Genomic DNA, 17,176 nt, shown 5'->3' with positions numbered 1-17,176 from the left:
AGGCAGGAAAGTCAGTATTTAATTAAATAATAATAATAATAGATAGGGTTTTCAATGAGCCACAAATAATTTAATTATTAAATGCAAAGCACTTTTAATGCACTCATTGCTTACTATCTTTTCCCCCTTTGATTTACTGACAGGTATAATGGAAAGAGCTATTTGCGCTACTACAAACTTTTGAGACATCAAACCTAGGTTCCCCTCATTTGGTGAAAACCACAAATACTGGTCAACAGACTTAAGGTTTTCCATATCAAACTCCACTAAACTTACACCCCAGGATCATAAAGCTAATTCTAAAAAATAAAATTCACCATCTTCAGGCCAGACCTGATGTTCCTCCAAGATGTTATAGTTTCATTAAAGCCTTGCCACCATTCCAAAAAAAAAATAGCATACCTAATCCATAAAGAGCAATTTTGGAACTGCCCTTCTGAAGCAAAACGGGACTAATGTCTATCTTCTCTACAGATGGTGATCGTCCAAAATGATTCACAAGTCCTGCACAACTTAAGATGTCCAAAGCACAAAGAGCATCTGCCTGTAAGGTAGATGAAGAAATATCTACAATTAGCATTTGTTTATCAAAGGTTGGCTTGGTCACCATTTAGTCCAGAAACACATGAAGTACAGATGAGGAAAATGTGGTCCAGCAAATGTTGGACTACAGTTTCCATTAGCCACAGCCAGCCAGGGATGATAGTTGTAGTCCAGCAACAAGCAGAAGAACACAGGTTCCCCAACCAATGTAAAGCATTTAAGGGAGGAAAATCTTGTATTCTTTTCCAGATCAGCTAAACTAGGCTTATAAATAGCTACTAGCCTGGTGCCTGTAACAGCCTCTAGGGCTAGGCATCTGGGCAAGAAAGCTTTTGTAAAGTGGATTTGATTCTTTTCCCTCCTTCTTCAGGCCATCAATAGGCCACAAACAATGAACAGAGATATATGTAGACATAAAAGATATTTAAAATGGTAAGTACTAATATCTTTGTGGACCTTAAGAGGAATAAACTAGAATTTATTACATGGTAAGTGTACATGTTTATGCCATTAAAAAGCATGTTTTATCCTAGGCCCACAAAAGAAACAGAGAGCCACATCAACCGCATTTTCAGCACCTTATGTAACAAGTTTATGCCTTCTTAAAAAGCATAAATCATTTAAAAACCTCAATGCAACTATTTCAAAATTACAATGTAAGCCACCATAACCGTTTCATACAAGAATTAAGACAGTAGTTTACCTAGGCACCAATGTTGCAACCTCACTAAGGCTACAATCCTAACGCAAATTACCTGGAAGCCCCAATGACCTCAATAGGACTTACTTCTAAGTAGACATTATTAGGGCTGTACTGTAAGGACATCAATGCGTAAATGTTTGCTGGATTCTGATGTTTAAACTCTTTACTAATCTTCTGAATGTTTGTCATATCCAATAATTCATTTACCCTACTAGTTATCAACTTTTGTGTAACATTCTTACCCCTGTTGGATCATCATGGTTGCCATGAATACTAAAAACTGGAATAGAAATGTTGAGATTGTCATCTTGGTAGTTCACCCAAGGGAACCTGAACAGGAGAGCAAAGTTTAAGTTCATTTATAAACAGAAATATCACTGCTCAAGTCATCACTTTTTACACTGAAACATGCCATAAATGAATGGCGACAGAATAATAATTATCATTTATTAAACTCAATTTAGAAAACTTTACAACTATGATAGTCAGTTTTATCATAAAGATACCTACTTGCTAAAACCAAAATTAACTGACTGGTCACTCAGAATTTCAAACTGTATAGGACGGTCACCCATACAATATTTCCTTAATAATTCTAAGCATGTATGTAATGTTTTTCTGGAAGGTTTGTTTTCATGAAAGAGATCTCCTCCTAATAAAAGAAAATCCACCTATAAAAAGGAAAGGTAAACGTTATTTTAAAATATTGAAAACCATTTCCATTTATAATATTTTAGTTCAGTTTTGTAAAACCATACACCTTTGTAAAGAGTATTAATAAATAAATAAATTGGCAGTATTACATTATTATTGTATTCATTATTCATAATAATATTATATACATCATATTAAACAGCTAAATTTCTCTGAGCAGTTTTTGGTTACCTAAAAGCAATTAACAGTGCAAACAAAATTTAAATAATCAAAATTAATCTTGCTCTTCCAGCACTGATTAGCCTCAAAAAAAGTCATTAAACAGAGAACAGTACATAAAAGGGAAAATTTATCCAGGAATTTATACTGAGTAATAAATATTTAAGTTTGTATCTCTGTAAAATTAATATATTCATTTTTAAAAATCAGCTATAATACATTATATATTACAGTGAAATTTCAAGAAACTGATGCATTGGCAGAACCACATTACTATTCCCATAATGTCCCCATCTGTATTTCAACAATTTATGAACATTTTCCGCAACACGTCACATCTCTGAAGCCATTTAAGTAAAATATCCTGCCACATGTAGCCCTTCATTACTATTCCAATCCTTGCTTATGGTTGAAGGCACTCAGGATGAGGAACCTGTGTTAAATCCAGCTCCCTTCAGCATCAGTCAGATGGCCCAGTGGTCCAGAGGGATGAGGGAAGCTGCAGTTCAGCAACAATCTAAGGGACAACAGTTCCCCATCCCTGGCCTACACAATGCCATGGATTACATGGTACACACAGAGCTGTTGCCACATAAAAACACTGATTTCTAGAAAATACTGGTCCCTTGATGCTAACCTTACAAAGTGTTATAAAACTGCCTTGCCTCATTATCTTGAGCAAGTTTCAATATTTCATCAAATGTTACAAACGTATCATTTCCACGTGCCGCATCCTTCTCCAAGTACCCAAGATGAATGTCGGTAGCAACTAAAATTTTAAATGTAGCATTTTCTTCATCATCACTAAACATGGGGGGGAAACAAAACACTGTTACTATGCGATTATACGACAATGAAGCATTTTGCAAAAGTCAGAAGTTGCACTCCCTGAATTCTGCAACCATACAGACTCAATTCTATAAAAGGATTCACACAAAGGGAGACAAAATACAGTGGTTCCTCGCAAGACGAAAAGAATCCGTTCCGTGAGTCTCTTCGTCTTGCGGTTTTTTCGTCTTGCAAAGCAAGCCCATTAGCGGATTAGCGCTATTAGCGGTTTAGCGGATCAGCTGATAAGCGGCTTAGCGGATCAGCTGATAAGTAGCTTAGCGGATCAGCTGATAAGTGGCTTAGCGGCTTGGGGAAAAGGGGGGGAGGAAAAAAACCCCGCAGGAACTCGCAAGACATTTTCATCTTGCGAAGCAAGCCCATAGGAAATTCGTTTTGTGAAGCACCTCCAAAATGGAAAACCCTTTCGTCTAGCGGGTTTTCCGTCTTGTGAGGCATTCGTCTTGCGGGGCACCACTGTATTAGCAGGGGACTTACGTGGAAGTAGCAGGCCTCATCTCTGCAATCATACCGGTGCCCCAAACCCACGGGACTCCTCACAGTTCAACAGTGCAGCTGTACCACTGAACATTAAGAGACTGAAAAAAGGAGATTCAGAGTCAGGACCTAAGAGTAACATCCAAAAGAGGAAAATACTCAATGACAATCTATAGGCAAAGTATAAAAATGATACAGTAGTACCTCAGGTTACAAACACCTCGGGTTACAGCTCTAAAGACACTTAGCTCCATTGAAACAATAGGACTTTCTCCTCAGTAAACATGCATACAACTGCTTTGCATTGAAACTTATTTAATATTTGTTACAATAACAGCATAAAGTCATAATCAGCATGGCCTATGTATGTTGTCTACACACAAAAGAAAGTCCCTCTAAGTTTCCTTTAGAAAACCTGCAGCCCTAAGAACACATAAACTTGGTCTTTGTGACAATGTTGGCTTTCTGTTGGTCATAAAGAAATTACTGAGTTTTCTGTGCATTTCTTTGAAGCCTCACCTTGAAAAGTGACAGCCCCACCTATGGAGGAAGACAAGCTAAGGCGTGGTGACTCAAAATTTTGACTGGCATTCCTCTTTTGAGATCATGCAATTCTACTGCAATCTTGGTATCTATAGTAACTTATCTATCCAAACACATCCTCTGGAATGGGCTGAGGCAGAATTACGGTACCTATCCCCAGAAAGATTTGAAAGGCACTATGAATCATACAGTGAGAACGGGAAGCCTCCTCCATTCTGGGATCCTGGCATAGAAAATGGCAGAATGATCCAATCACACCTAATGGAATGATCAACTCCTTAGCAGAGTTTAACTGCACCTGCCTCCTCACCTCTAAGCATTCACTAAAAATCATGCTTGCTTTTTGAGAAAACATTGATTCTTTTCTTCTTCATCCTCTGTGGAGGTTGACAGTGGCAGTAAGATTGTTTTTTGGGTTTTTTTCTATCACAGAGAACTTGGGGGTAGAAGTAAAGATTTGTTTTTCTCCCTTTCCATTGGGCCTTTGCAGGAAGCAGCAGCTAAACACTACTGGTCTTTTTGGAGGAAAAAATCTCATGCTGAATAAAAGCTACAGTGGTAACTTGGGTTACAGATGCTTCAGGTTACAGACGCTTCAGGTTACGGACTCCGCTAACCCAAAAATAGTACCTCGGGTTAAGAACTTCGTTTCAGGATGAGAACAGAAATTGTGTGGCGGCGGCGCAGCGGCATGCCCCATTAGCTCAAGTGGTGCTTCAGGTTAAGAACAGTTTCAAGTTAAGAACGGACCTCTGGAACTAATTAAGTTCTTAACCCGAGGTACTACTGTACTTCATTTCCTTCTACACAGGGGAAAATGTTTTATTTCTCCTGAGTCAAGCTTTTGCAGCAAATGCTAGCAGTGTCTCGCTACTGTATCCTGCAAAAACACAATAGGAAGAGAAAGAAGAAAATTGGGTAGCTTCTTTCCCTTTCCATAATGCTGAATTCAAGTGATGCTGGAGTGTTTTGCAAACGTGAAGTGTTGTTTAAGTATTTTGGAAGCACATCTATTGAGTTTTGCTCCAACAAATGAAACATTATTTGTTTGTTTATTATAAAAAAATTAAAACATCATTCAGTAGGAATACCTATTATGTAACAGGCGTTTATATAAAAGAAAAAACCCTGAAACAATAAAAATATAGGTAAAACAAATAAAACAGATTGTAAAACAGACAGACCATAAAGGCAAGAAAATTGTAAGATCCAGATTAATAACAATAATCAAAATTAAGTCTAAAAGGCCTGTTAGTTTCTTTTAAAAATTATTTTGCCTGGCACCAAAGGGACAACAAAGGAGGCCCTAAAAGATAAGCACATCAAAACTGGGCGGACCTCATGCATGGACACAGCAAGCAACTTCCCCTGTACGAAGATGATTCTGCTGAGATGTCTGGCATGAGGTGTGATATAATGATCACAGTCCATGGAATTCCAGATACTTGATTAGCAGATACACAGCAGGCAGCCTCCACTATGGGCAGCTAATTCAACTTTAATCTTAATGTGAAAGGTGATCAAATGATCATGGTGATGCCAGAGGCTTATTCAGGAAGCGGCACAGCCAGAACACTGCATCATGAAGAGACACAGCAGGCAACCACCACATGAGGTGAGGAAGATGCAAATAGAAGATCAGGCCTTCCGGGTGGCTCCTTCCCCCTCCGTACACAGTCTGTGACCTCTTCTAGCACTGCCTTTTATTTATTCAGCTGCGCTTTTAGATTTCCATCAAAGGTTCTTAACCAACCTTCAGGCAAACCACTTTGGGCCACTCTGCGGGAAAGAGGCTAATGAAAGCAACAAACTGTTTCTGCTTAAGTCCCGGGGTGACAGATTGATCACACCCAAATAGAAACACCAGCTGCTTTTCCCCTGGAAAGAGGAACTTGCCAAAGCAGAGACTCATGGAGAGACACGGCAGGCACCATCCTCTATGGGTAGAAAACGACTCCTTGGGGTAGCTCCGTGGGTACTAGAGCGAACTTGGCCCTCCAGATGTTTTGAGACTACAATTCCCATCATCTCTGACCGCTGGTCCTGTTAGCTAGGAATGATGGGAGTTGTAGGCGAAAATCATCTGGAGGGCCGAGTTTGCCTATAGGTAAAGGTCCATTAGGTCCAGGGTTGCGGCGCTCATCTCGCTTTATTGGCCGAGGGAGCCAGCGTAAAGCTTCCAGGTCATGTGGCCAGAATGACTAAGCCACTTCTGACAAACTAGAGCAGCGCACGGAAACACTGTTTACCTTCCCGCCGGAGTGGTACCTATTTATCTACTTGCACTTTGACGTGCTTTCGAACTGCTAGGTTGGTAGGAGCAGGGACCGAGCAACGGGAGCTCACCCCGTCGCGGGGATTCGAGCCACCGGCCTTCTGATCAGCAAGTCCTAGGCTCCGTGGTTTAACCCACAGCGCCACCCGCGTCCCTTTCGAGTTTGCCTATGCCTGCTCTTAAATCTCAGTCAGGGCCATGAGTTCGAGCCCTTTATTGGGCAAGTTTCCTGCATTGCAGGGGGCACGACTAGATGACTTCCGTGGGCCCTTACACTTCTGTGGAATCTACTGCAGCCTCGACGTGAGGGAGGAATCAATGGAACAAGCGTGTTACGGAAGACACGCAGCCTCCTGCACGTGGGAAGAGACCCTTTTTTTGTCCAGTTATTTCCTTTCTTTCCCTGGAGGCGCAGGCTATTTTGGGGGTGGGGGATGGGGAGGATGTCTGAATTCTACTTTAAAAGCGAAACTTCTCCCGCGGGGGGCGGGAACGGGCGAACTAGGCCGCAGCCTCTACCGGAGCCCCAGCTCCCCTGATGCCGCCTCACGCTTCCCGCGCTCTTACCCTCCTTCCCGGCGCGCGACCTACGACGCAACGCCTCCAGTTTCCATAGCGCCGCGGCTATTGGGAGCGGGGAGGTAGAGAGAAATAACCCCGCCCCTTTCCGGGCGCGCACGCGCAAGGCAAGGCCCATCTCGCGACAAGCGTCCTGAACCCCGCCCCCTGCCTCCGAGCTAGCTCCTCCTTTTCCCTTCGTACCCAATGCACGCTTCAGGCCACGCCCCCTCTCCTCTTCTAAACCCGGTTCCCCAAGCACTGCAGGCAATCCCCACTGCGCAGCCGCAGCAAGGGTGAAAGAAAGGCCCGAGGAAGGCCGGAAGTCCCCCGGCGCCTGGGGTTCCTGCCGGTCATTCCTTGGCCCCGCCCCTTCCCCCGGGCTGGAGGCGGGGGTGAGTCTTCCCCGCGGCGCGTCCGAGGCGGGCTGCTGCGAAAGCCCTGCGGAGGTGCCAGCCGAGGGGCTCCGTCTTTCGGGCGTCGCTTGCAAAAAAAGGGGGGAGGCAAGGGATATTAATTATTATTTTTTTTTTTAATATGATGGGTTAATGAATTGCTTTTTATTTTGCCAGCCTTTGGAAACCTGATGCTTCTGCTTCTGGAGCGCTGCAGCTTGTTGCAAAAAAGAGAGAGAATCACGGCATGTGTCTGCTAAGCCCCGTTGAATTCAATGGGACTTCTTGCTCAAGGTAAGGATGCACGGGAGTTGCTGCAGCGAGCAGTGGGATTTTGCAAGCGGAGGAGCGCAAATGTCAGTTTCCTTGGAAACCAGGATGCAGCTGGGTATTTTTTTTATTTTATACACCGCTTGATTTTACCAGCAAAGTAACAAACCTCAAAGTGGTTTACGGAAAGCATGAAATCAGGAGAACATTTACCGTGCATTATAACCTGCAAAAAGTTAGAACACTAAATCTGATCAAAACTCACATCAGCATTTCTAAGCACCTGGGACGGCGTGCGTAAACAGCATATTTAGCAGGCACCGAAAAGAGCACAGTGTAGTTTTTAGCTCTGGCATAAGTAATGTGAAGGTTGCAACCCAAAGAGCTTTCTTTCTGGTAGAGCCGTGAGCAATTCTTAGGCGATTGTTTTGCATGTTGAATTTTGCATGTTGAAGCTCGGGGCCGTCTTTAGCATATGCGGCACCAGGGTGCAAAAAACTGCCTAGCGCCCCCAATTTGGGGGGAGGGCAGGCCAAAGTTGTTGAGATTTGGGGGGGCATGCAACTCTCTCCCATGCCACTGTGAGTGGAGGGAAGAGAGCAACCCCCACAGCGGCTTGGGTGCACAACTCTCTCCCATGCTGCTGCAATGGGAGAGCAATCCCCACAGAGGCTTGGGAGGGAAGCTGCACACCTCATGTGACCAGCATGCGTGTGCTGGGTGGGCCTCTTGACAGCCCACCAATCCCAGGCGCGCAGGAGGGTGGAGCCAGCCGACTGCCTCAGAGCAGCAGAAAAGCCTGCGGCGCTCTGATGGGCTGTGCTCCACCTGGCAGCAGCTGGCCTGGCTCTTCAATCCCTGGACTCCTGGCCTTGCGCCCCTGAGAGCCCGGCGCCCGGGTGCTGCACACCCCTAGTGCCTATGGGTAAGCCGGCCCTGTTGAGGCTTAATATAGTTTTTGTTTACAATATACAAAGCAGGTACAGGCTTCTTGTGCCCTGAGCTAGGGCCGCAAAAGAGGACCATTCATTTTCCACTGTGTAAAGGTAAAGTTACCCCTGATTATTAGGTCCACTCGTGGACGACTCTGGGGTTGCGGCGCTCATCTTGCTTAATTGGCCAAGGGAGCCGGCGTACAGCTTCCGGGTCATGTGGCCAGCATGACTAAGCCGCTTCTGGCGAACCAGAGCAGCGCACAGAAACACCGTTTACCTTCCCGCCTGAGTGGTAACTATTTAACTACTTGCACTTTGATGTGCTTTAGAACTGCTAGGTGGGCAGGAGCTGGGACTGAACAACAGGAGCTCACCCCATCACAGGGATTCAAACCGCCAACCTTCTGATCGGCAAGTCCTAGACTCGGTGGTTTAACCCACAGTGCAGAGGGTATTTTAGTGTGTGAAGTTTGAGTGACAAGCTGTACCTGCTGAAATCCCTCTTCTACACAATTGCCAAAGGCTGCATACCTAGTCCTTCAGGGGCACAGTTAACCCATTCAGGACCAGGGAGTCCTCCACAGCTGCCCGCCTCCTGTTCCCCCAAAACAGTACTTCTAACCCTAGCCTGCCGGAGAGCATCAAACAGTGTGACCAAGGCAGTTTCAGTGAATCCCAACTGGAAGGGATCCAATGGAATGGAAGATTTTAGGGACATTCTTCAAGTTGAGATCGTATATTTCCTCTACTTGAGAGGCCTTCCTTCAGGTCCTGGCTCTGAGGCAAGACACATGGGTAGCTAACTGACCTTGTCGGCTGTGGTGCCCAGGATTTGGAACAGCATCCCAAGAGAATTTTAACTGATCCCCTCACGGTCTGATTCTTAGACAGGTGGCAGTGACTATTCTATTAAAGCAATCTTCTGTAGGAGTCTGATTTTATTATAATATATAGCTTTGTGGCATCGTAAAGACTGACAGATCTATTATGTGAGATAGCCTGTCAGATTCCCCCGCCCCTCCAATTAGCTTGTATGGCTAATTGCATTATGGGAGTATTAGTACAAAAAAAGAAGGGCAGCAGTTTGGGGAAGGCCGCCATAGGTTTTCATGAGCCACAGTCCCATTTCATCAAATGCATTGTGGTATTATGAGTTTGTCTACAGCGATATCGGAGGGGAACAAAACAAGTAGACTGTTAATCACACTGGCTGTTCACAGCGCACTTGTTGTGGATAATACAGGATAATGCCTAATGCATTTGATGAAGTGCACTGCATTACACTAAGACTCATTCCTTAATAAATTGGTTACTCTTTACACTGCCACAAGACTCTTTTACTGCTTTTGGAATGTTTTGACTATGTATTTTGCAGCCCTTTCAAGATTGTTTGTATTTTGTTGTGAACTTGAACCATAGTTTTTTCCTTGATTTTATTATATAGCTGTCTTCATATTTGTAAGCCTCCTTGTTTGGCTTACTTAAAAATAGATAGGGGCATGTAAATTAATCAGTAATAGTAATAAGAAGATTGGGAAGGACAGGGAGGAAATCTTACTGGCCTACGTTTGGACATACCATATTTTTTGCTCTATACAACTCACTTTTTCCCTCCTAAAAAGTAAGGGGAAATGTGTGTGCGTCTTACGGAGCGAATGCAGGCTGCGCAGCTATCCCAGAAGCCAGAACAGCAAGAGGGATTGCTGCTTTCACTGTGCAGCGATCCCTCTTGCTGTTCTGGCTTCTGAGATTCAGAATATTTTTCCCCCTTGTTTTCCTCCTCCAAAAACTAGGTGCGTCTTGTGCGTCTTATAGAGCGAAAAATACGGTAATTGCCACAGTCTCGCCACACAATGCTCTCGAAGATATCTAACAAAATGACTAAGCTTTGTGTGATGCCATAAAATGCCGTCTTATACAATACCTATTCACTTTAGCTGACCTTTCATAGAGGCGTAAGGTCTGATATAAGCCGGGATTTGAGAGCAGAAGGATTCCTTTTTTTTGCTCCTGCACTGCCACAATTTATTTTATTTATTTTTTTAGCGTTAAATGCTAAGAACTTATATCTTTTTTGTGTGTACTGGTCACTGTATTAATCATTTCTTAATTTTTCTTTCTCTAAAGGTTGCCATGATGTTAATGCAATCTATGCCACTAGCCTTTGCTAGCTGTTTCTATGTGCTTGTAAAATCTGATGATGAACAATCAGGAAATGAAATGAGCTAGAAGAAGAGGAGGAGGAACTATTTCACGTGTAAATTGGGGCTTGAGAACTCAAGTCTGCAGAATGAATGAAAGTGGGAAATCCTCAGAGAAGAACATAGAGGAGGATGCAAAAGATTATAGAGATTTTCCTGAGAGCTTTAACCAGCTTGAATTGTTGGAGACCCACCGGCACCTGATCCCCACAGGAACACAGAGTCTTTGGTCTGGAGATTCTGACGATGAAGATCAGGAAGAAAAAACCGAGGAATGGTACCAGGCTCAAGAGAAGAAGCTGGAAAACAACCCAAATAAGCTTCTGCTTTGGGCAGCAGAAAACAATAGAGTAAGCCATTTCATAATCACAATTCGGAAATTCATATTGGGGCTGTGTGTGTTGTGCCAGAAACCTAAATTTCTTCAACCTGATGTGGACAATCATTCCAGGCTTCATGACTTATGAAGCTGATAATGAGTGCCAAAGCTGAGCGCTCTTCCTTTCCGTTCTCCCTCCTCTCATCATTTTCTGACTTTGGCACAAAGTTGTTGATGATTTATTATTATCACAAATGAACGATTCATTACATTTGTTAGGCACTTTGTACAAAAAAAAAGTCTGAAAATGCTTTAATTGGATACAATACCAACAGATAAAATAAATTAGAAGGCAAAGATCTAGCAAACTATACAATACAAAATTCCTAAAAAGCTCATCTAAGAGTGCAATAGGCCTACCTCCCTGCCTTGGCCCCCACCCAACTAAAGGATGAGCACCACAGTGGATGCTAACTTAAATAATATCCAAGAACTGGATTCTTTTAAGCTATTTTCCTGATTTGTTAACCCTAAGTCACAGTACCCCAGTGAAGACTTTTTTTCTGGCTGAATACCAACCAGGAACATCTAATCAAAACCAGGGTGCAGTGAGGGAACCGAGGGTTGCTCAGACCTGGTACCCATTCCTAGCTCCATAAATAAAGTTTAGTGAAGCCCTGGATTATTGTCAGAATTGGGGCACTGTGGCATGCTTACTGCTATGCAGAAAAACTGTACAGTGGTACCTCGGGTTAAGTACTTAATTCGTTCTGGAGGTCCATACTTAACCTGAAACTGTTCTTAACCTGAAGCACCACTTTAGCTAATGGGGCCTCCTGCTGCTGCCGCACCGCCGGAGCACGATTTCTGTTCTCATCCTGAAGCAAAGTTCTTAACCTGAAGCACTTTTTCTGGGTTAGCAGAGTCTGTAACCTGAAGCGTTTGTAACCTGAGGTACCACTGTAGTTGCGAAGTGGGATTTGATGTTTCATCTCCATGCTGCTTAAGTGGTTTTGCACAGAAGTCAAGGCCAATAAACATCCTTGTTTATTGTGTGCTATAATCGAAGCAATTCTCTTAAGAGGTTTTAGTGTTACTTCATTCTGTCCCAGCAATGGCTCTTGCACAATAGAGAGCCGATGGAATGTGGTGGATAGAGTGTCAGGCTAGGAACAGAGAGACCCAGGTTCAGATCCCCACTCTGCTTTAAACCTCGTTCGGTGATCTCGGGCCAATCACTCTTTCTCTCTGTGCATCCAGTTGTAAGGGGGGGAAACAGGAAGGGAAGACCCATGTACAGTGGTACCTCAGGGTAAGCACTTAATTCGTTCTGGAGGTCTGTTCTTAACCTGAAACTGCTTTTAACCTGAAGCACCACTTTAGCTAATGGGGCCTCCCACTGCTACTGGGCCACTGCTGCGCGATTTCTGTTCTCATCCTGAAGCAAAGCTCTTAACCCGAGGTACTATATCTGGGTTAGTGGAGTCTGTAACCTGAAGCGTCTGTAACCTGAAGTGTCTGTAACCCGAGGTACCACTGTATATCACTCCAAAGCCCTTCCAGGAGAGATGGGGCAAAAACATCATATCTAAGTCAACTCTGTGTTCCGTTATTACTATTTATTAAATAATTTTGAATACCACCCTTCATCCAAAATCACAGGGCAATTCACAACATAAAAATACAAAACGAAAACACGAAATGCATAATAAAAACTGAAGCAAACAAACCAATAATTGCCCTCCCAAGGAACACATTCGAAAAGCCATAGAATGTTAATGAGCCAAACGCCTGGTTGAAGAGACACATTTTCCTCTGGCACCTAAAGATATGTATTGAAGGAGCCAGGCAAGTCTCGTGGGGGAGAACATCCCACAAACTGGGGAGCCACTGCAAAAAAGGCCTTTTCTGTGTTGCCATGCTCTGGCCCTCTCATGGGGGAGGCACACGAAAAAGGGTCTCAGGTGGTGATCACACATGGTCCAGGACAGGTCACATCATTAGACTGAGAGAGAATAAATTTGACTGAGGTTTATAGCCAAGCAAAGTATTGGTTCAATGTCTTCAGTTCTACTCTTGCTGTAAAAGCAATGCGTCTAGCTTGCAGGCTTGCTGAAACTTATTTGTCTCTTCACCCCCGCAGCTCAGCACGGTGCAAAGGCTCCTGTCTCAAAACCTTGCTCCAGTAAATGTCCAGGATGAAGATTTCTATACCCCTCTCCACCGGGCTGCCTATAACGGGCACTTGGAAGTTGTACGGGAACTGATTGCCCACGGCGCGGATGTCCATGCCTTGACAGTGGATAGCTGGACTCCCCTGCACAGTGCCTGCAAGTGGAACAACACCAAGATAGCATCGTTCTTGCTCCAGCATGGGGCAGATATCAATGCTCAGACCAATGGCTTGCTGACTCCACTTCACCTTGCAGCAGGGAACCGGGAGAGCAAGGAAACCCTCGAACTCTTGCTCATGAATCGCTACTTAAAGCCAAATCTCAAGAACAACTTGGACGAGACGGCGTACGATATTGCCAGGAGGACTGATATATATCACTATCTGTTTGAGATTGTCGAAAGTTGCACAAATTCTGCGTCCGATTCTTAGAAGTTGCATACGTTTGAATGTCGAAACACACACACTGCCAGCGCCTTTGTTCTCTTTGTAATTGCACTCAAAAGTCGGTGCTTTCAACCCCACCTCTTTGGTGTAGCTTTACTCTGTGAGATGCTGAAATGAGGTCTCGTTTTGTTACGATGTCATTATTTTTATACTATAAACCACTCTACCCTTAAACTTGTGAAACATTTCCACTTTTACTTGAAAAGCTTTGGAGGAATCCTAAATATCTTGGGGCCATTGACAATTTAACGTGGGAGAAGTACTCTCATCTGTCAATCTCATATCCCAAAGCATGGGAATACACAGGAGTTGGGAACCAGCATTGTTTGAAACATTTGGGGTGTTTTGTTTTTTCCTTTTAAAACCATTGAGAATTACTGAGACCTCTCTGCTGACTTACAGGGGCTGTGCTTGAGCAGAAAGAAACCCGTACAGCCTCCAGGCAGTTGTAATGAGGTTAGCAGCTGCCCATCAACAGAGGAAAAATACTTTCTCAGCTATTAAAAACTGAGCTACCCTGAAATCAAAAAGTGCAATGTGATGGTCAGATTTCAGTGTCTGGTGCAATATATAATATACCTTGTCTGCCTACCTTCAAACCATAACATTTTATGTGCTCAGATTTTGCTTTTTAAAGGGATAACGTGAATGAATGGAAATAATATGCTGGGATGACATTTATTTGATGGCTGTGTGAGCAGGATTTGAATCCTCATTCAATCCTACTGAAGAATTCAATTGTTTAAAGTTACGTGGATGCTTAACAGCGATAGATTTTTTCAGAAGCAAACCTGGGAGCAGAAAACATCACCCGGAAGTGGCACTATGAGATTTCAGAACTTGGTAATTCATGTACTTTCTTCCTTTGTTACATTTTCATATAATGGACAGGGATGAGCTGGATGTCATTTATGAAGAAGAAGTAGCCTGTAGTCACACACAGAGGTTTTATCCATTCCAAAGATACTTGGGGCTGGTTCACATAATACTTTTAAAATACAAGTTTGAAAAAGTTCATGTAAACAGTAGGTGTTGTCTCTCTACTGCTACATGTAATTCCCCCCTATAAATCATATTGACTTGTACCAGATAGAAATTGGTACAAATAGGTTCTCAATTTCATGTACAGTGTCAATGGGTAATGTATGAATTGACATACATGTAAACACTGTGTTTGCTCCTTTTGAATGTCTTGTGTGAATTAGCCCTAAATTAAAAGTCAGACCCACTGACATTGGGTGGTAATGTGATATTACCTCATAACTCGATTCACTGAGGCTGTTCTTGAATAAGTGGCCTAAAGGCTACAATCCAAAACTTGTAAGTTAAAACCCACTTAACTCTAAAATAGACAATCATCAGTGGTAGATCAGCGAGGGAACTCTAGAGCAAAGTGGCTTGCATATTGAAACCAACAGTCCTTAATTTTGTAGTCCAAAGACCCAGTTCTGATTACTACTTACAGACTTGAACTTCTTGACTAAATGTGGCTGTGTGTGCGGCACTCCAATGTGGTCTATAAACTACTTGAATTGACCAGAGAATTACTAGTAATTTTCATTGTTCATTTATCAGCAGACTTTGCTCCATAGTTCCTGCTAAAATCAGTAAAATAATTTCCCTAACTTACTAGAAAGTAAGCCTCATCGTAATTGTAATAGGCAAGTTTAGTTTTCTGAACTGATTACCGGTGCTTAGCATTAGGCTACACATTCTGCTGTTCTAACGACACCTCTAAATAAATGTTTCAAGATTTGACATCCAAGCCATTTTAAGTTAGTAGTATGCTAATTAAAGTGGCTAGCAGATCACCATCTTAAGGTTGCACTACAAATTTAAACTGCTTAGGAACCAGTTTAAATGTGACAATTTCTCCCAAAAGAACACCGTGACTTGTAGTTTTGTCAGTGCTGAGACTTCACTGGAAAATGATTGCCAGTTTTATCTCAAACTGCAATTGCCATTCTGTGGTTGGGAGCTGTGACTAATAAGCAGGTCTGAAACCGTTTTAAAGGTGTAGTGTAGAAAAAGGAATTTTGTAGTACGTCTTTAAGTAGTGCAAAATTGCGAAGATCTACTGTAACTGAAAGCTGTAAAGCACTAGTAAGTTGTAACAGAGAGAACTGGAGTATTTATTATTGTATGAAATGACAAATACAGATATCAAAGTTCACTTTAAAGATTTTTTTTATTTTTTGTGAGGTACTTGTTAATGTTTGAAAACCGCATGAAAAGTGAAATGGAATGTAACTGAACTTAAATACAGGTAACACTTGAAATACAGTATACTGTAATTCTGCTGTGAGTCTTATTTAAAAATAAAATATTTAACACAGTGAAACGTGATCAGGTCTTCAGCTGCAAGGTTCGTTGCAATGATTTGTGGGTTGATTAAGAGCAGCACAGTACTCTGGATACTAACAGCTTTCAGAAATACAGTGCAGCTAAATATCTAAAGGTCTGTATTAAGGGGAAATGAGTAATTGTATGTGTGTCACTGAGGGATTGTGTAGAAACTAGAGCACTTTCAGGAAAACCGACACTGTCCTTTTTAAAATTTAATTGCATGTACAGTATATGTTGGCATTTCTTTGAGACTGTGAGTGGGGCTCACTACTGCCTGCATTTTACTGAGTTGAACTGCTAGTCTGTCTAGCTCAGCATTGTCTCAGCTGATTAGTAATATGCTTTTAAATAGAGATTCCAGAAATTGAGCCTGGGACCTTTTGAATTCAGAGCATGTTATTGGAACTGAGCTGTGGTCCTTTCTCATGCTCAGTGGGATTGTGACTCCTCATACCGTGTGGCCAGCTGCTGAATTTCAAAATCTGTTTGGGAAGCTGTGTTTTTGCTGGAACTAAGCCTATTTGCCAAACCATGGTGTGTTTAGTGGGAAAGTGCATCGTTTGTACCTGAATCACATAGGATGATTCTCAAGATATCCAAGATTGTAAGTATGCTTATAGAAAATCCACATATCATTTTAGTTTATCAGATGTATTTTGCATTATAGTTGGATGTTTTCTATGTTATGTCACTTCAGAAGCAAGTAGCAGCACACAGGGACCATACATATTTTAACTATGCTTTTCCCAGGCCTAGTCCAGCACACGGAAAGCACACAGCAGGAACAAAGACATGGAGAATCTGGTAGCTGGCGTTCCCCATGGTAGCATTTCTGAAGCCTTAACCTCAAAATGTTCATTCAGCTAGAAAGCCATAGCTTACATTCCTATGCAGTGTGTTTACCTACCTCTATTAAAAAATGATTTTACAATCATACCCAATGCAGGTTTGCTTGGAAGTAAGTAAGTGTGGCATAGTGGTTAGAGTACTGGAGCTGGGTTAAAGTCCCCCCTCAGCCATGAAGTTCAGTGGGTGAACTTTGGCTTGTCACCGTCTCAGCCTAACTTGCCTCCCATGATTATGGTGTTAAAAATGGAGCAGGGGGAGAGAACCATGTTTGACCATTCTTGACCTTGGAGGAAAGGTGGAATGGTTGGCATCCATCTGCCTCCACCCCCCTTGAAGTCAACAGTTGGGAGATAACCTGCTCCACTTTGCCTAAGACCCGAACGCAATAGTCCTTCTTGCGCCGGTTCAAATCCACGGGCT

The 17,176-nt window shown here is 42.8% G+C and overlaps 2 protein-coding genes across 6 annotated transcripts in view; one reads left to right on the top strand and one right to left on the bottom strand.

Annotated features, from left to right (window-relative positions):
- MRE11 (MRE11 homolog, double strand break repair nuclease) overlaps nt 1-6,983 on the bottom strand; it is a 28,045-nt gene extending 21,062 nt beyond the window's left edge. Inside the window, exons 1-7 of one of the 5 annotated variants that reach the window (XM_081909798.1) lie at nt 6,831-6,949; nt 4,139-4,246; nt 3,446-3,531; nt 2,785-2,923; nt 1,757-1,917; nt 1,489-1,576; nt 403-544 (exon numbers count right to left, since the gene is read on the bottom strand). In XM_081909798.1, coding sequence (XP_081765924.1) covers nt 403-544; nt 1,489-1,576; nt 1,757-1,917; nt 2,785-2,923; nt 3,446-3,477 — 562 coding nt within the window. In that variant the 5' untranslated portion in view covers nt 3,478-3,531; nt 4,139-4,246; nt 6,831-6,949. Of the gene's footprint in view, nt 1-402; nt 545-1,488; nt 1,577-1,756; nt 1,918-2,756; nt 2,924-3,445; nt 3,547-4,138; nt 4,247-6,830 lie in introns of those variants that run through there. The other 4 variants (XM_081909796.1, XM_081909795.1, XM_081909797.1 and 1 more) reach the window with 4 other exon arrangements.
- Nucleotides 6,984-7,104: 121 nt separating this feature from the next.
- ANKRD49 (ankyrin repeat domain 49) lies at nt 7,105-15,907 on the top strand. Its single transcript, XM_081910165.1, has 4 exons — nt 7,105-7,216; nt 7,394-7,510; nt 10,549-10,972; nt 13,085-15,907. The coding sequence occupies exons 3-4, from the start codon at nt 10,712-10,714 to the stop codon at nt 13,544-13,546; spliced, it is 723 nt and encodes a 240-aa protein (XP_081766291.1). The 5' UTR covers nt 7,105-7,216; nt 7,394-7,510; nt 10,549-10,711; the 3' UTR covers nt 13,547-15,907.
- Nucleotides 15,908-17,176: the final 1,269 nt, after the last annotated feature.

Source organism: Podarcis melisellensis (assembly GCF_964234715.1).
Source record: "Podarcis melisellensis genome assembly, chromosome: 4".
Classification (NCBI taxonomy): domain Eukaryota; kingdom Metazoa; phylum Chordata; class Lepidosauria; order Squamata; family Lacertidae; genus Podarcis; species Podarcis melisellensis.
Note: the sequence above shows the minus strand (reverse complement) of the source record. Positions and strands in the feature narration are given on the sequence as shown.

Bases quoted from the DNA above. Each gene is read 5' to 3' on its own strand.
- ANKRD49 (XM_081910165.1), top strand. From the start codon at position 10,712: ATGAATGAAAGTGGGAAATCCTCAGAGAAGAACATAGAGGAGGATGCA. The intron at 10,973-13,084 runs GTAAGCCATTTC...TCACCCCCGCAG, and splicing joins GGGCAGCAGAAAACAATAGA to CTCAGCACGGTGCAAAGGCT.